This window comes from Anarrhichthys ocellatus, unplaced genomic scaffold (assembly GCF_004355925.1).
Source record: "Anarrhichthys ocellatus isolate YVR2014 unplaced genomic scaffold, GSC_Weel_1.0 scaffold25, whole genome shotgun sequence".
In the NCBI taxonomy this organism is placed as follows: domain Eukaryota; kingdom Metazoa; phylum Chordata; class Actinopteri; order Perciformes; family Anarhichadidae; genus Anarrhichthys; species Anarrhichthys ocellatus.
In genome coordinates, this window is record NW_022280055.1 from 1,243,134 (window position 1) to 1,269,280 (window position 26,147).

The 26,147-nt window shown below is 37.5% G+C and overlaps 1 protein-coding gene and 1 pseudogene across 1 annotated transcript; both read left to right on the forward strand.

The window, feature by feature from the left end:
* The first annotated feature begins 1,877 nt into the window (after positions 1-1,877).
* On the forward strand, positions 1,878-19,098 carry LOC116391338 (phospholipase B1, membrane-associated-like). Its single transcript, XM_031861836.1, has 42 exons — positions 1,878-2,012; positions 2,583-2,636; positions 2,996-3,056; positions 3,149-3,183; positions 4,506-4,590; positions 4,679-4,730; positions 4,839-4,919; positions 5,204-5,269; positions 5,360-5,421; positions 5,569-5,644; positions 5,741-5,848; positions 6,391-6,465; positions 8,011-8,082; positions 8,244-8,318; positions 8,418-8,478; positions 9,077-9,135; positions 9,417-9,490; positions 9,650-9,693; positions 9,786-9,894; positions 10,068-10,119; positions 10,243-10,323; positions 10,413-10,478; positions 10,569-10,669; positions 10,775-10,856; positions 10,941-11,045; positions 11,475-11,570; positions 11,731-11,802; positions 12,001-12,078; positions 12,443-12,503; positions 13,544-13,602; positions 13,973-14,040; positions 14,127-14,170; positions 14,585-14,684; positions 14,789-14,840; positions 14,927-15,007; positions 15,110-15,175; positions 15,271-15,365; positions 16,030-16,111; positions 16,201-16,305; positions 16,398-16,493; positions 16,591-16,665; positions 17,599-19,098. The coding sequence occupies exons 1-42, from the start codon at positions 1,958-1,960 to the stop codon at positions 17,866-17,868; spliced, it is 3,291 nt and encodes a 1,096-aa protein (XP_031717696.1). The 5' UTR covers positions 1,878-1,957; the 3' UTR covers positions 17,869-19,098.
* Positions 19,099-19,422: 324 nt separating this feature from the next.
* On the forward strand, positions 19,423-25,685 carry LOC116391295 (serine/threonine-protein phosphatase PP1-beta catalytic subunit-like; annotated as a pseudogene).
* The last annotated feature ends 462 nt before the right edge of the window (positions 25,686-26,147 follow it).

Genomic DNA, 26,147 nt, shown 5'->3' on the forward strand with positions numbered 1-26,147 from the left:
TCTTTTCCCCTTGCACCGGCGGAGTTTTGCCCTGTCGCAACATGAATCTGTTGTTACAGTCATCATAAAAAGTGTAGTAATTCCTGACCTTATATTATTGTAGTGGAGAGGTCAAGTCCACATTCCAAGGACTCTTATATCAGGTGTTAAAGGAAAAGTACAGAAAACCACCTACCGGTGGGAGATCGACCATCTGGTGACATTGTGCGGGCTAAACAACTTAGAGCTCAACGCTCTAAAGACAGTGGAGATGGTTGTGGATTTCCAGAAAAACACAGCCCCAACTGCCCCCATCACCCTGTCGCCGCTGTGGAGTCCTTCAGCTTCCCGGGCTCCACCCCGAAGCTCCATCACCAAGAAGGCTCAGCAGAGGATGTACTTCCTGAGCCAGCAGAAGAAGTTCACCCTGCCAAAGACAATGATGGTGCACTTCTACACTGTCATCATTGAGTCCATCCTCTGCTCGTCCATCGCGGTCTGGTAAGCGTATCATTCACTCTGCTGAGAGAGTAATTGACTGCAATCTGCCCTCCCTCCATGACTTGTTCGCCTCCAGGACCCTGAGGCAGACAAGAACGACTGTAGCCGACACCTCTCACCCTGGACACAAACTGTTTGTTTGGTCCCTCTGGCAGGAGGACCAAAACCTCACGCCACAAAACAAAAGGTTTCTTCCCTTCTGTAGTTGGGCTCATCAATAAAGCCCCGGACCCCCACTGACTCAGACACTTACATCCCCAGCACAATTTCTTACAGTTGCATACCCCTGCTCAACTCTTCTCTATTAATATACACTTGACACTTTAATAACTTGTTTTTTGATGTACTTTTATTTGTTTACCATATTTTATTGTAAATTTTCATATTTTCTAGTTGATTTTGCACTGTGTTTATTGTTATGCACCAATCATCTAACCAAATTCCATGTATATGTACCGTACTTCGCAATAAACCGTTTCTGATTCTGATATAAAAACATTTTTTGATCGGACATTATCCAACAAATATGCTGGTATTGGCGGATTCTGTTACCGTTGGACAAAGCCAAGCTGTTTGCCCTAGTCTTTATGCTAAGCTAACTGGCTGCTGGCTCCAGCTACATACTATACAGATGTGAGAGTGGATGTGAGCAATGTGTGTCGAGACTATATGAGCAGAAGTAATCTGAATGAAATTTGCATTAAGTTTCAAAGACAACTGTACGTCTTCACCACTTTGGGATGTCGAGCCTGAATCATTGTTACAATTATAGTTTAAACACTGAAGACAAAACAAAGCCGATACACATGAAGTCATGCCGTGTAGATGCAGATGTGCAGATTTGATTGTAACAACAGAACAGTGTTTTTTATTTTTTACTTGTTAAACCAATAGAAAAAGACCTTACTTGCTTCTGTGTCTAACAGCACAACTGATAATGTATTCGTTTTAGCAGATAAACGCTTGAGCCTTAACGTTATCTCTTTAAACTTTAACTCTAACTGTCTTGATTATGGCCGTTTTTCCAGTAGTAGTAGTAGTAGTAGTAGTACATTACAGTGTAGCTGCGATTTCCTTTAGCTTACCAACAGCAATGTCATTTGGTAAAATGTTATGGGAACTTAGAGTCATGTTTCAGTAATGCTATTATGTTGTAAAATATATTAATAGATTTAGCAAAAAGCTTCAGATAGTCTATGTCATTAACACCCTGAAGTTCACTTTCACTCATTATTACAATAAAAGCTTCATTATCAGTGTCATTGTTTCATTGTAAAACCTTATGGCTGTGTCCTTTGGACAAGGAGGCCAGTCCCTCCCCTCTGTGCACATTTATGATTTGTCATTATCAGTTCTGCTGACCAGATATAACTGATAATCACATAGAAAGACGACTGACCACCAAACAGAGAGAGCAGAGAGGAAGGAAAAGCTGCAGAAAAGATCCAAGAGGACAAAATCTGGGAAAAAAAGAGAGATGATGCTTCCACAGCTGGTTCTGATCACAGTCCTGGGGCTCACATGGACTAAAGGTCTCTACTGTTTACTTGATTTAGTGCTCATGTCGCTCTACTGCAGTTTTTAAAATCTGACAGGAGAAACTGATCATCACTGTATTAAACTACTATCGAGGATCTAAACATTAGAAATCATGCAGATAAAACTTGTTAAGGATCATTTGAGGGTTTAACTAGATTTGATGGTTTTTTAGTTCATTGCCTATTTTGAAATGACAACAAAATGGTGTTAAAAGTCATGAGTGATCAGAGTAATATTTGATCCACTAATGTAGCTTGCACGAGTATCTTAGTGTAATATATGTGTGTCTCTAAAGCACTTTTGAGCTGAGCTCATGGAGACATGTTTTTATGTGTTTGACATGTTTGTCGTGCACAAAATGGGAAGGTCAAATTGGAAGAAGAAGAATATTTATACAGAATATCAATATGTCTGCCTTGCTCAGTAGGCACATTTAAATACTCTGCATGCTGTTCTGCTGTTAAAAGTTATATTGAATCCACTATGATATATATATATATATATATATATATATATATATATGTATATGTATGTTTGTAATGGTGTACTCTTTCTCATTTCAGTAACTGGACTGCCTTGCACTCAGATGTTTCCCTCTCAGCCGCCCCCTTCAAATGGTAAATCAGATTAAAACATTAAACTTTATAGGAGGGAAATATTGTTTTTTATTGTTGTGGTTTGAATTGAATTGACATACTTACCTACATTACTAAAATACACTTAATTACATTTTGCTGATAAAACTTACGTACAAGTAATATTTTCACTGCAGGACTTTTACTTGTCATGGAGTATATCTATAGTGTAGCATTCTGTCTTTTACTGAAGTAAATCATCTGAATACGAAAACTCACAAACAGATTATCAGCTCTTTTTCTGTTCACTAAAAACTAATTTCACTTCTGATTTACAACATAGCAAATTGCCTTGTGCCTCAGATCTGTGATTTAATTTAACACAATCTCTTTCTCTCAAGTTAACAGCGTTAAGCCCTCAGACGTGGCGGTGCTTTCCTCCATTGGACTTCACATGCAGAGGTGAGCACAGGTCACCAGTCACTTTCATCCAGGAAGTTAAAATTCAACAATGTAGACTCAGAATTAGCCCGTGGTCTTCTCTTTTCCTGCAGCACTGAGCTGACTACGGTGGTATCGAGACTCACAGGTAACATTTAAAGTTGTATTTTGTTGTTTGTAGTGTTCACAGGACGTCAAGCCAAATGTTTCTTGGATAGTTTACTTAATTCTGTTTAAAAAGTTAATTAATTCACTCTCATTATTTACGCTGACATTAAACAGGCTTGATTGGTAAGCTTTAATAACTCGGCTGGTGATAAAATGTAGCTTTCCCTTTTATTGACCAATAGTGTAAATGCATGGTGTAAGTCATCTAAAGAGGTTGATATGAACTTCTATTACACTACTGTGCAGTATCTTTGATATCTACACTGATTGGGATAATTTGAAACAATGAACTCTGACACACTTGCCACACACCACCAGGCCTCTGTTATCTTTTTTGAAAGCCATTCATGAAATATAATGTTCTGTGCTTGATAGAGATAAACAGGAAATTCACAGTTGTTAATCGAAGTGTGATTAAACGTTTAATATCTTCTGATTAAATGTTGTTACTGGATTTTCAACCATTCTGAAACACTGTACTGTTTTCAGTAATATAGTGTTTTACTGTCAAATTAGTGTTTAATTTATAGAATAAATATGTGGTGGCTTGTAATCAATTGTTACATATGTAAGGGTGTAAAAATGTCTGCATGTTACTAATGTTGCTATTGTTTGAAAGCTTGAAAAGTATTATCTTCATGGTCACGTCAACTTACCTGTCTGTTTTTCATGATCAACTAATCTGCTTATTATCTTCTAGATTCATTCAGTAATTGTTTGATCAATGGAATATCATAAAACAAAAAGTCTGAACAACTTGTTTTGCCCAGCTAACAGTTCAAACTCTAAAACCAGCAAATATTAATTTGTTGAAAGTTATAACCAGTGAATTTTTGTCCTTTTTACTATAAATGGTTTAAAGGTACAGTGTACAACATTTAGCTATTAGCAGAAATGCAATATAATATTAATAAGTATGTTTTCTTGAGTGTATAATCAGCTGAAATTAAGAACCCTATCTATATCCTCTTCATGCAGCCGGACATCATGTTTCTACAGTAGCCCAGAAAGGACAAACCAAACATTTGCACTAGATAGGCCCCTTAGCAGTTTAATGTTTTTGCGTCGGTTTCAGTTGGTTGCAATCTGCATCTTCACCGCTGGATGCCGACAAGTCCTATGCTGTGGTTTCTTAAAACGATTGATAAAATATCATTATTGTTGCAGATACATTTTTCTGTCATTTGACTTCTTTGATAATGTAGAAATTGATTGAGCTCTGCTGTGGTTTCACCTGCAAGCCATGTGGGAAAAGAAGCTCTGGGTGTTGGAGTTAAACTTGTGTTGTTGTCTCTCCATCAGAGCTGATGACACTGTTCAATCCTGCACTCATCAGTACTATTTCAGATGAAACAAACTTGTATGCGCCTCAGTTTGTCCAACACAGGTACAGACAGCAACTTCTGGAACATGAGAAATATCGAACCAATGACTCTTGCTGCTTCCAATGATTTGTTGTTTTCTCCTTGTTGTAGCACGCTGGTGGAGCAGGCAAAGGAAGTGTCCCTCTCCCTCCAAAACAGTCAGGTATAGGTGCTCCAGTGTCTACACTCCCATCTTAATAAAGGATAAAAAAAAACGATTGGATAATCAAAAACGAAAATAATTCCCTGATATTTTATTTTACTCCTACAGGTCATTGATTTGGATAGAGATTGGAAGCTGGTCCTTCTCTTTGCTCAAGTGGATCAGCTCTGTGCCTGTGAGCAGCAGCAGGTAAACAGCACAAAATGCTTTAATATTGATGTTACAATTGATTATTGATTGTTAAGGAAAAATATATATATTTTCAGAGCTGTTTCTTGAAACTGTGTTGCATCAAACGCTGACGTTACAGAATCCAACTTATCACTTAAATAATTAACTTGATGTTTATCACATATCACACAAAGCTACAATAGTACAAACCATGAGAGCTTAAACAAGGCAGGGAAATAATCGATGCGCGGCAGATTGATATAAAGGCTACTGAAGTCACAAACTGTTGTGTTTGTGTGAAGTTTCAGTCTGTTATCAAAGCCGTGGTTGAAGAGGTGGATGATGCTCTGCAGCTGCTGCACTCTCAGGTACATTTCAGATTGTGTACAGTATTTTTCATTCAGTAGCTATAACTGCATTGCTGATATTTACACAATTAATTGACATGTTTCACGCAGCTGAAGCGAGCCATCGTCAGTGTTGCATTGTGGGATGGAGAGCGTGACAATTTCCACAACAAGTGAGTTAATTTGTAAAATTACTCATTTCTGGCCTAATGAAAAGAGTGTTTGGCCAAACAGACTTAATCACACACTGAAAAGAGAATCTTTCTCTGAATAGTAATAAACATATTAGGTTTTGACGAGCAAATCTGTTATCCTGACAGGATGTGTCGATGCATGGAGATAAATAATGAAGGAGAGGCCAGACTTCAGAGGGCCATGCTGAGTCATGCTCTGCAGGTTTGTCGATTATTCACATCAGAATATCTGATAGCTTCATTTAGGTTTTTTTTAGCTGCTGTGAAATGTTCTTCTCAACTCCTTTTCACTGAGCAGGAGTCTTTGGATGAGCTCATGATAAAGAGGCGTTGGTACAGTGACAGAGAGGACTTCACTGTCATTGTGCAGGACACACCTTCCATCACAGGCCCTTCTTCTGTCTCTGTGAGTTCACGTGCACCATTTTGCATCCCATTTTGCATCCCATTTTGCATCCCTTGTTAATTGTTTAATATGTTTAGACTCTTCATATCAGCAACACAACACTGTTGGCTGTCTAAAAAACATTTATTGTTTAGAAGCAGATGAGTGGGTTTCAAAAACGTCAGTAAATAGATACAAAACGACACAATTTAGAAAATTGCATCTGTATCAATGTAATAAACATAACACAATTAACTTCCTATCAACGCAGGATCACAGCCATACAACTACCATGCTGGCTGATCAACACTAAAATGAAAACAAAACCCACTAACTTCACCTGTTAAAACAAAACATGAAATAGGCAACCACCTCTAGTGTGCTAACAATTTACAGTCGCTATACGTGTACTGGTGCTTTGTATGTTTGTAAAAGAAAAAATAATCCAAGAATCCCGCATGCAGTTTGTGACAGTAACATATACAGTCTTGGTTATCTTACTGAAAATGTAATTTCTGTATCTAATGTACGGTACAATGTTGTTTTCTGAATGTTTTTAACAGAGTGGGGAGCCTCTCTCTGAGCCACAAGCTGCACAACAAGCTGATAAACTGATGGTGCAGATGTGGACAAACTTGGTGAGGCCTACAGCAATCTAATCAACCTCCTGCACTCTCTTTCTTTCTCATACAGACACACAAACACAGCGGTCCTTTCCTCAAGGAAAAGTACTAAAAGTACAAAAGCCCTGCATTGAAACCCTTTTAAAGTCAAAAATATGTCAGTACAATGACTTTTAATCAAAGTATCAAAAGTAAAAGTACTCAAATGCAGAACAATGTTCCCTGTCAGTGTTTAAGTATATGATTTTAACCCTCCTGTTATGTTCGTTTCTTAGGTACAGCAATGATGTTCCCGGGTCAATGTGACCCGGTGCATGTTTAATCATCCACAAGATGTCAGAAACCAAAAAATCCTAATAAATATAGTTCGTACCTCATCACCAACACCATTACTAACAATTCAATCAGTATTTAGTGGAATGGAGTTATTCACCCCTCCATAGATCATTTTCATGAAAAGTACATGTTCAAAATATTTTTTAGGTACATTGGAAAAACCGAGATATACATTTCATTCGTCGACCATAACATGTATTTTTTTCTAAATTTTTTTTTACATTTTGAAACTTTCTTTTTTTCATGGAGTGATGTAGATAAATAGAGATGAGACACCTCTGCTGTTCAGGGTCATGTTGACCTGCTCACTCAAAATCAAGCCAAAGTGTGTGTGTGTGTGTGTGTGTGTGTGTGTGTGTGTGTGTGTGTGTGCGTGTGTGTGTGTGTGTGTGTGAAATGGGGTGAAACATGGTGGGAGGAGTAAGAAATACTTTGTCTCACATTTTCAAAGACAGAAATGGTCTAAACTTGACCTTTCACTTTCACTGCCGGGTCAAATTGACCCGAACATCATCTCTGTAATAATACACTTTTAACGTTGATTATACTAATTAAGGCAAGCGGAAGAAGTTTCACACAGAAAAAGTACTTCAAAATATTTTTTCTAGATTTTCAAACTTTCAAACTGGGTCAATTTGACCGGCAACATAACATGAGGGTTAAATAATATTACTGCTATATTAATGTACATGTTGCATTTTACTGATGCAGATATGTATGGATGTGCTAATTTTCACATACTGTTGGGTAGTTTAATCTACAGCAATGCATTACATTCTATAAGATCATGATATGTTTGTATAGCATCACTTTTGGAATAGTTTATTAAGCTAGAGAAGTAGGAGAATGTTCTCAATCCATAAAGGCAGACTTAATCATTCAGTTTATCAGAAAAAATCTGATTCATATTCACCAATTTAGGAGATACATGGTTTTTACTGGGCAGCAAAGGGGATACAAATGTGTAATGTGAAAAGTAACTAAAGCTGTCAGACAAATTTAGTGCAGTAAAAAGTACAATATTTGTGGTGGAGTAGAAGTATAAAGTTGTATAAAATGTGAAGATTCAAGTAAAATCTAAGTACCTTGAATTTGTATATAAGTACAGTACTTGAGTACATGTTCTTAGTTACATTCCACCACTACACGCACATAATCACAAACATTCAGAGTCATTGTTCTCTCTGTCGTAAACATGAAGACAATGAGTTTTCTGTCTTTCAGCTGCAGCCCATAAGTGGCCAACATAACACAGAAGACAATGGAAATATCATTGCATTGCTATGTCCAACTGAGGTTAGTAACTGTGACACAATCTCACACACACATGCAGTTATATCAGCATGTTAAAAAGCGCTATCAGATGTACTGTACTTGAAAATAGGTTTCACTTTCTCAACCTGCCTCTCTTTCATTTATTCCCTCCTCCTCTCTCCGGCTATCTGCCTCCCTCATAGGACCGACCCTTCCTGCGGACGGAGGGAAACTCTCCTTCATATCACCACAGTGATGTCTCTCCCCTCCTCCTCCCAGTGAGTATAGTTTGGTATTGAGCCCAAATGGAGGTGGTGGCAGCGTTGTACGCTTCCTGGTTAGTTCTGACTGTGGATTTGCTTCGTGTGTGCGGTCAGTTTACAGGCACAGTGATGCCCTGTGAAGACCTCAGTCCCTCACCCTCCACACCCACCTCAGGTATAGTAAGATGGTTTACACTTACATGTTAGGCATTTATCAGGCACCACAGTGACTCTCACTTTTCGTGGCTGATTTTATTCATAATGTGTATTCATGTGTCATTTTTCATGGATACGCTTTTCATGTAGCAAGACACGCATAATGAAGTTGATAAGATTTTGTGTTTCTTTTTTACTTAAAATATTTATGTACGTGACACATGAACAGATGAAAAAACAAAACAAAGGTGTCACATTGACATAAAAAACACACTTTATATATATTTTTTTCCTTTCATATGTCAATAATCTGTATATTTATCACTTCTATTATTTATTTTATTCATTCTAGTCTTTTGCCGATCTCTGTTTAACCTTTTAAGTCATTTTTATATTATGTGATATTGCTTCTGATAATCTACTATTTATTTTCAAATACTACTGTATCTTTGTCCTACGATACAGCATTTCTAACTAGTTTTACTGCTATATTATTATAATTATACATATTATATCAGTAGTATATTACATTACAGTCTCTCTGAAAGTCTTGTGTTGTCTAACTTGTTAAGTTTAGAACCTTTACTGTCCTGACTTGTCTCCTTTATTTATCCCAGTCCATGAACTCAGGCCTGCAGATATCAAAGTGGTGGCTGCTGTGGGAGACTCTCTGACAGTGAGTCATTTTGTCATTCTTTTAAGTGGATAGAAAGGTTATAGTAAAGTTCAAGCCTTATAATCTAAAGTATCAAGTAGAATTAAATATATAAAATAAAAACTGAGAATAGATCCTAGACGTAGGACCATAATCTTTAGCTGTAACATATTATTTATGCAGTTTAAAATGACAAGTAAAATACTGCATAGTAGTCGCTCAAACTAGTTTACTGTAAAATATGGAGAACTTCTGTCTTGTTTCATCATGTTACTGAAACACTGTCCTGGTCTATCCGTCAGGCAGGGAACGGTATCGCATCCAGCCCCAATAACGTCCTGGATGTCCTGAATCAGTACAGAGGTTTATCCTGGAGGTAACTCCCCATTTATCACAAAACATTGCAACATAATTCTTATGTTATAAGTTTTGCAGTGTTGGTATGAATGTGGTTCGATGACCATCCATTTCTTTAGTTGGAAAGTAATCTTAAGTCATGATTTCAACATTACAGTATATGATATGTTTTTTGCAGTATTGGTGGAGATGAAAACCTCACAACTGTAACCACGCTGCCCAGTGAGTCTTAATGGTTCTTAATGGTTCAATATAACATAAAGGCAGGCTTTGTTGTTGTGGGATTTTTATTGTTATTTACTTTGTCATAACAGACATCTTAAAACATTTTAACCACAACCTGACGGGCTATTCTGTTGGCATGGGCAAGCAGCACACTCCTCAGGCTTTCCTCAACCAGGCTGTAGCAGGAGCTAAGAGCAAGTGAGTCCTGTCAGAGGATCAAAGCTGTTCACAAAGTTATTTTTATAAAAAATTATAAGAAAGTAGAATTTAAATGAATATACAGTATATTTGTTAAAATAAATGTGATTTTAATTGTCAGATATAAATATTTGCCATTTCATTGTGATGTTTTGTTTTGTTTGTGTCTTAAGGGCCATACTACCACAGGTGCAAGCCCTGGTGGCAAAGATGAAGAATGACTCTGTAAGTTTACAAGTTGATATTTATTCTTTACCTATTTTAAATTTGCCGACTCCACCATAAAAAAAACATCCCTTTGCACAACACTACATACTACATCCCCTCACATTCTTGTTTCTTGTACAGAGAATCAATTTTGAATCCGATTGGAAGGTGATCACCGTTTTTATTGGTGGAAATGACGTCTGTGACCACTGCTACAACTCTGTAAGTACTAATGTGGAGCGATAATTCATCAGTTGTTTCATGGAGGGGCCAAAAGACACGATGTGAAAATGTTTTCCTTTTATTGACAGCTGCTTTACTCTGAAGATAATTTTATTCGTAATGTTCGAGACAGCCTGGATTATCTGCACAAAGAGGTAAAGATGAACAGACACGCAGCTACATTTTCAGATATATGTTGGTCCGGTTGATTGTTTATGAGCATTAACTGAGCTTGTCTCTGTCAGGTGCCCCGAGCTCTGGTGAATTTAATAGAGCCTCTCCATATAATCCCTCTGAGAGAAATGCACATTGACTCTTCACTTAAATGTCCAACTTGGCTGGTAAAGTGAGTATCACTTTTATCTGCCTTTTCAAATTCTCACTGATATTGATATCTAATAAATGATCATGAACAGTGGTATAAACGACTTGTTTGTCGCTCCTTTGCCAGTTTTCTGTGTCCTTGTGTTATCTTGCCAAAGCCCGACTCTAAAGCTCTGCAAATGGTGGAGGACATCAATAGAGGCTATCAGGTAGACTCCCCAAAAAACATACTGAGAATATTAAACAGTCCAGTTTACCTTTAGGCATTGAGAGCTTCTCTTTCTTTCTTTAAGCGTTTACTGCATGAGCTTGTGGAGTCAAACCGGTACGACACTCGCTCAGACTTCACTGTGGTCGTCCAGCCTTTCTTCAGAAACATCATCGTCCCCAAACTGCCGGTCAGTAACAAAGCTCTGTTTTTTATATGTGGACTGCACAGACTTAATGAGAGTCTAGTCCCATCACTTTACCCAATACATAACCACAGGTTAGCCCCAGAATCATGACAGTATGTATTCTATAGTATACAGTGTTTCACAGTATTGTTGCATATGTTATCACAAAGACTGGAAACTGGGGGAAACAGCTAGCATGGCTCGGAATTTAACTAGATAATAGAAGTTAAATTTGAGAACCTGGCTTTCAACAACAAAAAGTACAGTAAGATACAATTTGGGGGTCAGCTGTTATATCTACCACGAAAAACTGAATTTAAGGACACAAGCTTCAAAGTCATGAAGTCAACTACAGTTTTTTTAATTTTCCCCACTTTGAAATAATAGTCAGTAATCCTTAAAGTTCATACATATGGTGTAATTTTTCCACAGGATGGCCGTGCTGATCGCTCCTTCTTCAGCGCTGACTGCTTCCACCTCAGCCAGAAGGCCCAGACGCTGATGGCTCGCTCCCTCTGGAACAACATGGTGAGTATTTATATATATATATATATATATATATATATATATATATATATATATATATATATACAGGATAATCTCTGATTCCCTTCTTATACTAGAGTTTTAAGGAAACGCATTTTTGCTGAATGATACTCAGCGTTTACTCTAACTCATGTTTTCCCAGCTGGAACCTCTGGGCAATAAGACTACACTCCAGGATTTTTCTGCAGACATTGACCTGAAGTGTCCAACCAAGGTGGGAAATTTTGATTAAATAGAGAGTCAGTGCTTTATATGCTGGTGAATGTGTTTTTTGTAAACCCAGTGAGGAAAATGCTATAAATGCATCTCCAATGCTTTTGTTATTAAAAGTATATAATATTTCTGAATGTATAGTTCAGTTCTCTATATTTTGAGGCCATCGTGTAACGTAAGTCCTCTCATTTGTCTGCAGACTTCACCATACATTCGGACCTTTAACAACAGCAATTACATGTATGCTGGTCCTTCTCCAACACCAGGACCTATCACAGTAAGCATTTTCTCTCTCTCCGAGAGGCTGGGAAGTGACCTCTAATAAAAATAGAATATGATTGATTTACTAAAGGCCTGAATGAAGCTAACATTTCACAGAATCTCATATAGTCTTGAAGCAGTTAGTTGATTAATCAATAGAACATGAATCATCAGCTAATATCAATAAATCATTTTCAAGACTTTCATCAAGGAACAATCCCAAACATTCTCTGGTTCCAGCTACTTAAATGTATCATCTGTTTTATATGATTATAAATTGATCATCTTTGAGTTTGTGATTTTTGGATGCACAAATAAAGCAGTGTAAAACTTGGCCTCTGGCTCTGGGGACTTCCTTTGGGCATTCTTCTCTATTTTAGAACTGGGGGAGAGATTTCTCCTGTGTGGACATTGCTCCATCTGACACTGTGCCAACTTCAGGTGAGACAGACTCTACATTATCATTAGACAGTCGATATGAGATTCAATGTCCTCTTTCATCTGAAAGCTGAAACAAAGATAGCTAAGCACACTAGTGACACTAAGAATGAAAGGGCTGATATCAACTGCACCAACTGTCACCTGGATTGTGTCAATGGCCCAATCCCAATGTCCCCCCTAAGGCCTTAAACCCTGAACCCTCAGGGACTTACTGAGGTCACGAGGTAAATGATTGAGTGTGAGAGGCTGTGAGGGATTGAAATGGTGTAAATGCGAATGGGACATCACTTTGCTGCAACATATCACGTCAACATGAAAACGTCAAAAAATATTATGCTCAATTGTGGTTTATTTATTTTATGCTTTTTACTCCCTGATTTGAACGTCTCACAAGATGAGAGGTAATTTTAAATAATCTATTTACTAGTTTTTGTCAAAATAGCTTCATTAACAAAATTAAATGTTTGATGAATAAGTCTGTGTAATATAATCTCTGCTTCCTTTCCTCTGATTTCATGTGTTTTTATGTTCCATGTTTAATCCGTAATGTTTCTGAGTGAATGTAATTTGCATGTGCCCGTCCTCTTTGTTTACCTTTTTTTACATCTCCATGCTTCCACTGGTAACCCGTGTTTAATGTCACATTGCTATGAATTGTGGGTAATTCCCTTAGCCTAAATGAAAGGGTTCATAAAAGGCTCAAAATGTCTGCGAGAGAGCCCTCAAACACTCGACGATTTGACAGTGGGACAGCCCTAAACCCTCACGGACATTGCAGGAGTGCGCTTCAAAGTTTGTGAGTCCGTTAGTGTGGAGATCGGGATTGGGCCAATGTCTCATCAAGATAATTTAACAGATGCTCTACTAATTAACAATTTATACATGTAATGATTTTAATCAGAGGGGGGAATGGCTGCAGAAAAGAGGAGATACTCATAATAGGAGATGGTTAAATGCTAAATATTACATTGTATAGGGATGATCTTTGTGGTTTATCTTGATGTCAGTGGGTTTAAACTCTTTTTTGTCTTTAACTCTAGTTCACAAGCTGAGACCAGCAGACATCAAGGTGGTGGCAGCACTGGGCGATTCTTCCACGGTTAGTGTCATAACACAATATCCAATTTATTACCACAGTAGACTTAATGTAAACATGTTTGAAAATCACAAATCTTTTACCTAACTTAATCAGCACAGTCCATGAATACTTGACGGATTTGAGATTTTTTGCATAATATAATATATGTGTCTGTGTGTGTGTTTAACACCAACCTGTTGTTATCAGCTATTTAGTGTCATTGAACTATGAACTCTCTAATCAATTTGTTATCAGCCACATAGCTCGCACCGGTGATGATCATCCCTTTTATGTGTCTATGGTGTAAGACTTATCTTTGTCAGTGTCCCACTGTCATCTGCAGCATATTATTTCTATTTTATTTTCCGATTATTTGGCTCTCTGTTCACAGGCAGGCACAGGCGCTAAGGCAAAGAACCTGTTTAACCTCAATAGAGACTACAGAGGAGTATCATGGAGGTTCGATATGCATGTTGCATTGATGAAGTGTACATTAACCATCATATTTTACAAACCATGCTGATGTTTGTTGGGTTTTCTTGCAGCATTGGAGGGGATAATACTCTGGAGACGGTCTCAACACTCCCAAGTGAGTTTATGTCACTTGTTTGGGGAAAAGATTCTGTTTCTGTGAGTCACTATATGTGACAGGAATAACAAGATCTCCGGCATTATGTTGCAGAGGAGCATTCTTTGTAGCATTGGAAATGTATCAGACATTTTTAACCTGTTGGCAGTTGCTAAACAATTTTCTTTTCGGTCCAGATCTGTCCTACAAGTCATACAAAGACAGTCTTCTGTTTTTACATGAGGCCCAATGTCTGCTGTTTCTTAGGCATGGATACCTAAATGGGAGCCACTATAACCACAGGCTTCACTTGTAGTCTGGGTACCAGTTGAATAGATGGAGAAAAAACCTTTACTCAGTTGTGAGAGCGACAGGAACCAGCTGTGCACTAACTCTCAGCTGGTACTCAATCATTTTTCCTCTTTATCTTCTCAGACATCTTGAAGAAGTTCAACCCTTCCTTAAAGGGCTTCTCCAAAGGCCAGGGCTCTAGACAGAAGGCCTTTAACGTTGCTGTACCTGGAGCTAAGACCTCGTATGTGCATATTCTTTTATTTCCTCCACCTGGGTTAAACACTTTTGAACAACCCATTGGCACCTCCCAACATCTATTTACTTTTACTTTTTGTTGTGTTACAGAGAGATCCCAGTACAAGTCCAAGCTCTCATTAAGGCCATGAGAGAACATAAGGTAAGACTTTCCCAAAGATAAATAATTACATCAGATTGCTTCAATAGTTTCTGCCTCTTCTCATGTTCTGTACACATGATACACAGGACGTGAATTTTGAAAAGGACTGGAAACTTGTGACAATATTTATTGGAGGAAACGATCTTTGCAATTACTGCTTAGACCAAGTAAGTGTTCTTTAAAATGTTTGAATTGTACATAAATAACCACACTCTCCTGTACGTTTCTGAGCTGCAGTACAAAAACAAATAATTCCCATTTCTTTACAGAATAATCTGTCGCCCACGAACTACAGCCACAATATTATGCTCAGTTTGGACATGCTTTACCAAGAGGTGAGATATTAAACACTATACGTTATTGTCATCTCTTGTCCTCATGAGTACAAGTGTGTCATGTTTTCTTCTTCTCTCTCTCACTGTATCTTTAGGTACCGAGGCTGTTGGTTAATCTTGTGGCAATCTTGCAGATAGATCCATTGAAATCAGTTCAGAGGAACACACTAGGCTGTTCCCTCTTGCAGAGGTTTGTTTAGCCTGTTTTCTCTCTGTTTCAGTTAGACATCTAGACATCTTGGTCTTACTGGAGACCAAAACAGAGCTAAAGTGAATGTTCGATTTACATTTAAATTATACTGTTGCTTTATGTCTGCTGGATGTGAGATGTTTGCAATATCAATTTCTGGTGTCATGCTGTGTTTAAAGCATGTTTCTGCTGCCTCCAAGTGGTAACAAAAATAAATCCTATTTAACCTTCCAATAGATTGGTCCTTCCAGTGGTGTAGTTTCCCCTAAATGATTTAAATCTAGTCAAAATCATCTCTGCTTTTCCAAATTGTAAAAGCAGAAGTTTGTTATGTGGATTAGATTATTCAGCGATGTTTTTGTTGATCTTTTGATATGTTCTCATTTTGATTTTTTTTGTCATTTCGACTTGCGGACATAAAGCAAATATTACGAGGAACATTTGAGGTGTTGCAAATACCTCTGGTTCAGTTGTTTTGCTGCATATACAGTAATTACTGTACTGTTAACCTAGAACCATCTATTTCCAATTGATCAGTCAAGAATTATGATTTGGATTTCAAGAATCTTGGCATACAAAGGTCTTTATTGTGGTTCTTTGTTTTGGGATCAGCTCCTTCCTCATCTCAGCAAAAACATAATGAACAGGAATCTCTTCTTCACAGGACCAGCTGTCCCTGCGTTATCAACCCCGTTGAAAACTCCCCGGAGTTTCAAGAGATGAAACGAATCAATCGCGAGTATCAGGTAAAAACAGAGATCTCTTTTAATCATTTGAATTTCTTTTCAAAATTAGGTTCTCTCAGTCAATCCTCCAATTCTCTTTTTTCCTCAAGGCTGAGATCCAACATCTTATTTCTGGAAATCGCTATGATGGAAAAGAAGATTTTGCTGTTGTCCTTCAACCCTTTTTACACAATTCCTTCATTCCTCGTATTGGAGTGAGTTACAGAGACATACAAATGTATCCAAACAAGCATCCAGATATAAATAATGAAATATACCCATGTTAATAATCAACTCCATTCCACAGGAGGGTGAGGTTGACACAAGTTTCTTCTCTGTGGACTGTTTCCACATAAGTGAGCGAGCTCATGCTGAGATGGCCGTTGCCTTGTGGAATAACATGGTGAGCATGGAGCAGTAATGTACCAAACTGCATTAGAACGACCAGTGTTTCCAAGTGTTTTTTGGTGGTTTTACAGAATGTTTCTTTCTGTCTTCAGTTGGAGCCCATAGACAGGAAGCAGACCTACAACAACTTCACATATGACCGCTCCAAGATTCATTGTCCCTCTGAGGTATGTGTGGAGCCCACAACTCAAATTATTATTCTATCACCAAACTAGATCTATTTGTTTATTGATTAGAGTTTTAAGTATCGTTTAGTCTCAGTTTTATAGAAAAAAAACCTGTTGAATATAAAATAAATAAGACAATACAGACAAAACTATAACATAACAGTTAACTTGTAGAATAAACCAATACATTTTTAAAACACAGCTCAAATATATAATAAGTAACAATTAGGGAAATAAGTTATTTTAACTTTTAGTGTATCCCGTACCATGCCTCACTTTTATGGACAACACTTTATATTATATGCTGTTATAGTTTGTTGCATTTTGTTTGTTTTGTGTTTCTGTGTGTCCATGTTTTACATTGGATTGAATCTATATGCTTCTGTTACCAAACTGAAAAATAATGATTACTTTCATTCTGCATATTTTTGTTTTTAGGTAATTTTTTCATTTTAACAGTTCCTAAAGTTTTGACCAAGTAATGTGAAATTATAAAATTAAACATTCAACTGGGAAAATGGCTTGAATGAAAAAGACTTTGCAAAAATATCCTTTTGAAATATAAACTACTGAATTGACATAAAAGCAATTACACTTTGAGCTTGATTTTAAATATGTATTTTATTATCCCACAATTTTTTATAAAAATTATAAATTTATAATTTGTCTGTATTTATTTGTTTGATAATTATTTCATCATGTCTCAGGTTTTTAATATAGAATACTATTACTACTATTACTATTACTACTTTATATTACTTGACTCATCAAGCCAGAATCTTTTAACTGAAATGTGGATCTTTATGATGTTGACTTTTCAATATATTTTGACACAATTTCTCAAAGATTCTTCCATACGTATATATATATATATATATTAAAGTTCTTACTTATATGATATATCTGCACTGAGCTATGGTATGTTTCCTATAGGCCAATCCCTTCATCTTCACTAAGATCAACAGCCTACCAAGTCCACCAGTAACCACCACCACCACAACAGCTTCCACAGTCACCACTACTACCACCAGCTCCAGTCATGTACCAAAGTGTCCTTCCTCTATGCCCGTGTGGGTGCCAGTGATTGTGGGAATTGTCAGTTTACTGGCTGGCATATGTGTTGCTTGGTTGATTGTCACCAACTGTCAGCATCGTAAAAGTAAAGTGGAGAAAGCAGTAGAAATGAAAGGAACTGTTTTTTGATACAGTTGTTGTTATCAAGCTGCATTTAAGCCTTAAAGCTGCATCAAGCACCTTTTTACCACTAGAAGGCAGAGAGTAGACTCCTACACTCTTACCTTGAATAGTTCTTGACTATTAACATCGGAGAAACCCACGCTGCCACAGGGAGAACATGCAAACTCCACTCAGAAGGGCCGTCCATCTAACCCTTGCCCATCCTGCTAGTCGACAGTGCTAGCCACCAAACCACCGTTCAGCAGAAATTGTGACATATCCCATATGTAATAGACTGACCTTGTTGAATCCAGATGTTTTGTACATTTATGTTCTCATTTGTATTTATTGACAGAATAAAATCTCTCCAATTTTGGAGACATGGTTGATTGACTTTTTAAACAATAGCATTTTACCTACTAATGTTTTGTAATCGCTGTAGTCTCTTGATTGATTTTTTTTTAGGCATGCTAGCTGCATGGCTTAAGGGATTTGGTCCAGACTAAAATGACACTTGTATCCCAATTGTTTTGGTGATACCATATTTGTTGTTTTTAAGTTTGAATCATACATGCCAGTTCTGCCTCTTTTCTGGGCTTGTGTTCCTGACCCGTCGACTGCAGCCATCCTGTGCCGTCTAATGTGCTCTGCAGGCTCAACCAGCGGTGCGGAAGATTTGTTGTTGTTGTTGTTGTTGAGAGAGAGAGAGAGAGAGAGAGAGAGAGAGAGAGAGAGAGAGAGAGAGAGAGACGAGGAACTACGGTCCAAGCTGAACCTCCACCAAGAAGACTGCCATGTCCAAAGATTACCAGAGAAAGCCGAAGCAACTGCCCCAGAGGGAGAGATGTTAAAATGCGATTCAAACGACCTGCTATCATCCTCCAAGATGCAGAGATGCCCGAAGAGAAACTGCGGCCACTTCATACAGCTTAACCTCTGCCCATCAGAGCTGGTGAAAACATGATATTTCCAGATGTGAATGAGTTTGATGTTTCTAGGCTAAATACATTTGAAGTAAGTTAATAAAATAATAAGTTAACCTCAGATAGATAAATAGGTAATATAACTAAAAACTAATAATATAACTATGAAATTGCTTTACATTCTTCCCTGGTGCTTCTCAAACTCTCAAGTGCTGAACGGTGCATACATCTTTTGAACTAAATTATTATATAAACATCAAACAACAAATTTAATTAATAAACTTTAATCAATGATATCAGTCACTGTTGGGTCACATGGAATCCTTTTCATTTATTTGTGGTTCGTTATTCATTCTTTATCATACTTGAAAAACTATTGGAAAGATAAGTCTTCTATATATTACTATGTTTTTGTTTGTTGTGCATATCCTTTCTCATGATTGTTGAGTATACTATGTGGAAAACTGACTAGGATTCAATATTGAAACACAAAGTGGAGTCTTTTTAAAAGCCACTTTAGTGTCATTTTATTTGTTTGTTTGTTTTCACTTTTTTCTGTATATTAAACAAACTCAAATACCTCGAGATTGTACTTCAGTGCAGTACTAGAGTAAGTGTACTTATACCACCACTGCTTGAAACGTGTGCGTCTGTGTGCATGCCTGGGTAGGCTAAAGCTCTCTTGAGCCTACAAGTCAGTATTCAGGGCTATTTTGCCCGCTGTCCTACCTCTGTGAGTATCAGAAACATGGCGGAAAGCGAATTGAACGTTGACAGCCTCATATCTCGACTACTGGAAGGTACTGTAGCTACGTGATAACATTTCTTCCTGTATTTTTCATCGAGAAAATGACTGAATTGTACGTTGTTGTTTGTAACTAGTAACTTCACAACATGTTATAAACACGTTAGCATCTCGCGTTCTCTGCTATCGTTCAGCAGCTAACGTTAACCTTTGCGTTAAAAGCTCTCTGCTGCTGGAGAAACGTAAACTTTAGTAAACGTTAGCATGGTGTCACAGTCCCCTGTAGCTATCTATTCGCTAATGTTGGACTGTTAATCAACGTTAGTCGTGGCACAGTGCTTAAAAAAGGGAGAGTGGCGTAACAAATAGCCAGCTAGAGAGCTAACTAGCTATCTATGCTAGTGATACAAATTAACGGTGTAAAGGCTAAACTAGCTAGCTGACTAACGTTAGCAGAGTTATGGCAGGTGACTGTTTTATCGCCACGGACGGGATGTAATGGGAAGAGAGAGAGAACCGTGGGATTCTGTGATTGCTAAGCTACATTACTAACTGTTCTGCTTGGCTAGGCATGTTGCTAGCACTTCGGCTACCACCCAGGACACGCCCCCTTACGAAGGAAACCTAAACCTGCATAACTAGCTACTGTTTTACATTCATCAACTATATCCGGCGAGTTTCGTCAGTTTCTAAAGTTTGTTCCCAAACCACATATTAAAACGACGAAACATGTATTTTCTTTTTGTGGGAGGCAAATGAAACAAAGTCGCATTCTGCATGGTTGGTCTGGAAATAAAGGATAAATAAAAATTTGCTGATGAACACTATTATGATCACAGCAAATGTATAATTTAATCAAACCAAATTTATGAAAACTCCACTCTAGACTTTTCTTCCTGCTTGGACCACACTGCCCTCATTCACTCACTTCATATCTATACTTGCCAGTTCATAACAACTTGTCTTGACTGGAATATGGTATCACTCTCAAAGTACTAATGGACTATCAGTAGATAACAACTAAATCTAAGTCTTTGTTCGTTTAAAAAAATGCTGGTAATTTATGAGATTTTATAGCTATAAAGCGGTCTTGAATTTCATTTGAATGCACTGATATTTTTTGTGGTCAGAATAATGATTTAGCCTACAATTTGAAAATGTAGTTACCTGTCCCCTTGCCATGATGTTGAATATGATGCATATTAGTTCTGCTCACTGTGGCAGGTTACTTAATGCTTAATGTCTAGTGTCAAATACTTACTCACTCCTGTTAGAGAATCAGCCGATGTTGAACTCTTTTGTCTTGCAGTGCGAGGATGCCGTCCAGGGAAGGTGGTACAGATGACAGAGGCTGAGGTGAGGGGGCTCTGCATCAAGTCCAGAGAGATTTTCCTCAGTCAGCCGATCCTGCTAGAACTGGAGGCTCCACTCAAAATCTGCGGTGAGAATGGCACCTATCACCTTTTTAAAAATGTACCTATATTCCAGTGCAGGGTGATGAGAAAACACATGTTGATAGTTAGAGGCAACCTTGGCAACTCTACATTATTCCTTAAGCCCTGCGATTTTCACCAGGATAAGACACACACAGTTATTCAAAAACTTTATCTATACTGTTCATTAATTTCACATAATTGATTGAGATTGTAATGTTACATGGGATATTGATGAACATATCCTTCCAGGTGATATCCATGGACAGTACACAGACTTGCTGAGGCTATTTGAGTATGGAGGTTTCCCACCTGAGGCCAACTATCTGTTCTTGGGGGACTACGTGGACAGGGGGAAGCAGTCACTGGAGACCATCTGCCTGCTGCTCGCCTACAAGATCAAATACCCAGAAAACTTTTTCTTGCTCAGGGGGAACCACGAGTGTGCCTCCATCAATCGCATCTACGGCTTCTATGATGAGTGTAAGTTGGAAAACGCACCCGTTTGTTATGCTACATGTGCATACTGTTCACAGTCCTAATTGTGAGTTGGACTACTGCAAAAACTCAGAAGAAGAAATATCAAATCTGAATGTAGAAAATACAGTATTATTAGTTAAGTCTTTTTTTTTTTCTGCCACTTTTCTTAATTTTTTCCTCAGGCAAGCGCAGGTTCAACATAAAGCTCTGGAAGACCTTCACAGACTGTTTTAATTGTCTGCCCATTGCTGCGATTATTGATGAGAAGATTTTCTGCTGCCATGGAGGTTTGTGAAGCGCGTGTGTTATGTAGCAGCCACTGAATAATGTGGATAATCCACTTCTCCCTGAAATCAAAGTGTACCTGTACATGGGTTTAAAATATAGGCTTGTATCGTTATTTAATCTAGAATATATGTAATGTAACCACAGGTTTTAATTGTGATGAATCATTCATTGTGTGCTATTGAGAATGTAACTTTTTTTTTTTAAATCCCATTTTTGTCTCATCAGTACAATACCCGTAAGTCATCATTTCCATTTTGCTTAACGATGAAAAAAAGGGATCTTTTCACTGATTCACAGGATTGTCTGTAGTGTGTGTTGTTTGTATTACAATTCTCTGTTGTCCTCAGGGCTCTCACCTGATCTACAGTCCATGGAACAAATTCGGCGCATTATGAGACCCACCGATGTCCCAGACACAGGTCGGTTGTGTTTGTGTTGCTGAACTATAAGAGGACAATATCTTGTTGAGCTGATTGCAACTTTCACAAGCCGCAGATGTTTCTATATATGTCTGCACTGCTCTATTATGATAGATTGCTGATTGTGTTCATTAACTGCTTTATAATTTGTGTTAAAAATGTAATGCTGATGTGCCACTTTAGATTCATTAATTATGCTATTAGTTTTGGCTAAAATAACCTTTTTCTAGACCTTAACTATTACAGCTGGTAATTCAGATTTTGTCTATATATATCTATATCTATATAGTCATAAAAAGGCTCAGTATAGTATGTCATGAAATAATAAATCAATGCATAGTATGTCATACAAAATATTAATACAGTTTAATATTAAATTATTATAGTATAGTATGCCATAAGCAAGTTTTAACCACAGGTGCGTTCCTCATGCACATTTGTTTTTTACTGAGACAAAATAACTTTGTTTCTCATCATAATTTCAATGTGCACGCAGCAGAAATTGAATAAACGTTAGCCTACCATAGTTTTACAATGTTTTTCCATATGTTGTCGTGTATGAAAAGGCCCAAAATGAACACTAAAAGTGGACGAATAGATAATTATAGGTAAATTGGAAGAAGTTGATCACTATAAGCAGTTAGCAATGTATGAAACATACATTTTATATTATGTCATATAAAAGTCTCGGTATAGTATGTTATAAAAAAGTATTCCTATAATTTGATAATCTAAACATTAATTAGTATCGTGTGTCATAAAGAAAATGATGTATTGATATATTTAATAAAATGAAAATGTAATATGTGATTGACTGATAACTCACAGTGATTGACTGCTTGACTTTGCTGTTGTTTGTGTCAGGGTTGCTGTGTGACCTGCTGTGGTCGGATCCAGACAAAGACGTCCAGGGCTGGGGGGAGAACGATCGGGGAGTTTCCTTCACGTTCGGCGCCGATGTGGTCAGCAAGTTTCTCAACCGTCACGACCTGGACCTCATCTGCCGAGCACATCAAGTAACTCTTGTGCTTCTTTCTTATTAAGATTAAGAAAATTTTGCAGATTTTCAACTGGTTGTGTATTGTTGCCGTGTGGTTGGTATGCAAAAATGAACAATGGACCCTCAGCTCTTGTTTTAGCAGTGTTGGAATGTAACGAAGTACATTTAGGCTACTTAAATACTGTACTTCTCGTCCACTACACCTCAGGGGAAAATATTGTCCTTTTTTACTCTACATTTATCTAGAGTTTGGTGGGCAACCATGGTTTAGGTAATCAATGGGAAACATTGTTACAGTTTTCTGATAAAATACACTGTGTAAAAAATGAATGAATATTTATGATACAATAACCAGATGGTCACATACAGAAGGTATTTCATCTCTTATGTTGCCATGAAGCAGACTAGCTGATGTATTGCATGTAGTTCAACCCTAATTGTAGGGCAATTTTGCTTAAGAAGTTTGCTTAAAACATATCTTCAGTGATAGATAATTGTCAGCTATAATTCTGCTACCTTACAGGTTGTTGAAGACGGTTATGAGTTCTTTGCCAAGCGACAGCTGGTAACGCTGTTCTCTGCCCCCAACTACTGCGGGGAGTTTGACAACGCAGGTGGGATGATGAGTGTGGACGAGTCCCTTATGTGCTCCTTTCAGGTAGAGAACCCTTCGTTTGTTATACCGTAACATAAACGCTGATTTGTGGACTTTAAAATGTATTCATCAGGACCATCGTCCTTTCTTTCAGATCCTGAAGCCGTCAGAAAAAAAAGCGAAATACCAGTATGGAGGGGTTAATACAGGACGCCCTGTCACCCCGCCTCGCACCGCTCAGGCACCAAAAAAGAGGTGAGCGGCTGGCCCTGACTCTCCTGCTTCTTCCCCGGTCGATCACTGGCCAACGTCCCTGCAGGCTGCCTCAAACACTCCAGCCTTCTATCAGCTTGTTCATGTGTTAAAGAAAAAAAAAAAAAAAAAAGCTCCAGGAGTGTCTTTTGCTTGTTCTGTGGGTATTTTTATGAACATGTGTTTTTCAATTTCTTATTTGATGCCATGGTCTGCATTAACTCAGCCCTGCTACTCACTCCATTCAGCAATATTTAAACCAAACTCTTGTGGAATGGGCAAGATGTTAAGAATAGATGCTTCTCTTCCTTCACATTAACAATTTCCATAGTGATTTTGTGAATGCATGCACGCTTGTGAGGTTGAGATGGGTTCTTTGCTCTAGCCAATGTAAAACCATAAATTCTCACTGACAACAGGGCTAATTGTTTCTCGCCCTACTGCCATCGCCCACTTCTATGCTGGATGAAGTGCTACACTGCTTAATGGAATAGATTTATATTTTGGGAAATATGCTTTCTTATAAAAAGTTAGATAAGGAAGTTTATACCACTCTCCTTTCTGTCAAATATGAAACTGACATCAGCTGCTGGCTAACTTAGCTTAGCACAAAGACTGGAAACAGGAGAAAACGTTATTCTGGCTCCGTTAACTGAAACAACCTCCACCTTCCAGCAGCACGGTGTTTGTTTCATCCACCTTTTTGGTACGGAGTAAACAAACTTGAAGAACAAAGATGAAGCATTGATCTTCTCATCTACATTAACTTTCGGCAAGAACACAATTGAACATAATTTCCCAAATGTAAATTTTTCCTGAAGAATTGCAAGTTGGAGATTGCTGTGACTTTGACTTATGAATGTTTTTTTCTTCAAAGAGATACCAATAATATCCAAACATTTTGATGATATAAAATACATTATTGTGAAAATCTAGACAAATGAAAACCACAGCAGAAACTGAGGTAGAGTACAGGATTTTGAATCAGTGTCAGTACATTCATCTTAACAGCAGTAGATGTTGACCTCTCGATCACTGAACATTGTTGCACTTCTAGTTAGGCCTGTCACGATAACTTAAGTTGGACGTTATATTTCCCCAGAAATAATTGAGTTTGCCTATTATATCAATATTATTGTATTTTTATTACAAGATACTTTGTTGCCATTCATATAATGATAATTTAACAGCGTAATAATGCAAGTACACCCTTTCTAAGAGCAGTGATTCACACAATGTACAAGTGTTGTAATGGAAAGCCCTGCTGTTTATTCTGGCATGTTTGCTAAAATGCTGATCACATTCTTCTGTAAACAAACATGCATGTAACATAAATATTGAGGTCAGCAGAAATGATTGAGGTCATGTCAATTAATCATACGATATGTTGACGCCGTAAAGATTATTGAGGTTCTGTCCATCTGTTGTATACGTTGTTAACGGAATTATCGTGACAGGCCTACTTCATTGCATGACATTGTAAAGAGGTCAAACTCATCAAGGCAAGACGATGGTTTTTTGATTATTGTTGGCTAGTTATATTGGTTATATATTTCCAACTCCTTAACTGAACCAACGTATTTTTTATTTATTTAAATCTTGCCTTTGCTTTGTAAATTTATTGGTCTTCAAGTTAAACAGTATGTTAAGACGTTTTGAGATTTGTACGAGTTTGTTTGAAACGAGTGAAATAAAAGGTGTTGAGCCTGCTCTCTGTTTCTCTTTGAGTTCTGAGTAACACAAACAATGGTAGTTAACGATGTCCAATGAAGGCAGATGTATATCACAAAAATACCACAGTTTAGTATGTCGTAAAAAATGTCTTATTTGACGAAAGAAGTCAGTGTATTATTTTAAAAAGTCAAAATAGACGAATAACAAGTCATAGTATAATGTTAGAAATAAAGTCATAGTATAGTATGTCAAAAAAATGGCATAAAAAGTCAGTGTAGAATGGAATAGTCCTTGTATAACATGCCTAACAAAACATTTTAAAAGTAACAGAATTGTGTCAAAGAAATTGTCATAGAAAAGTCTGCCAAAAATCTTTAGCAAAAGGTCAGTACATTATGTCAAAAAAGTAGTTGAATAGTGGTCGAAATGTCATTAAGTCTGTTTGTCAAAAAATGTCACAGTATAGTATGTCGAAAAAAGTCGAAAACGGTCATAGT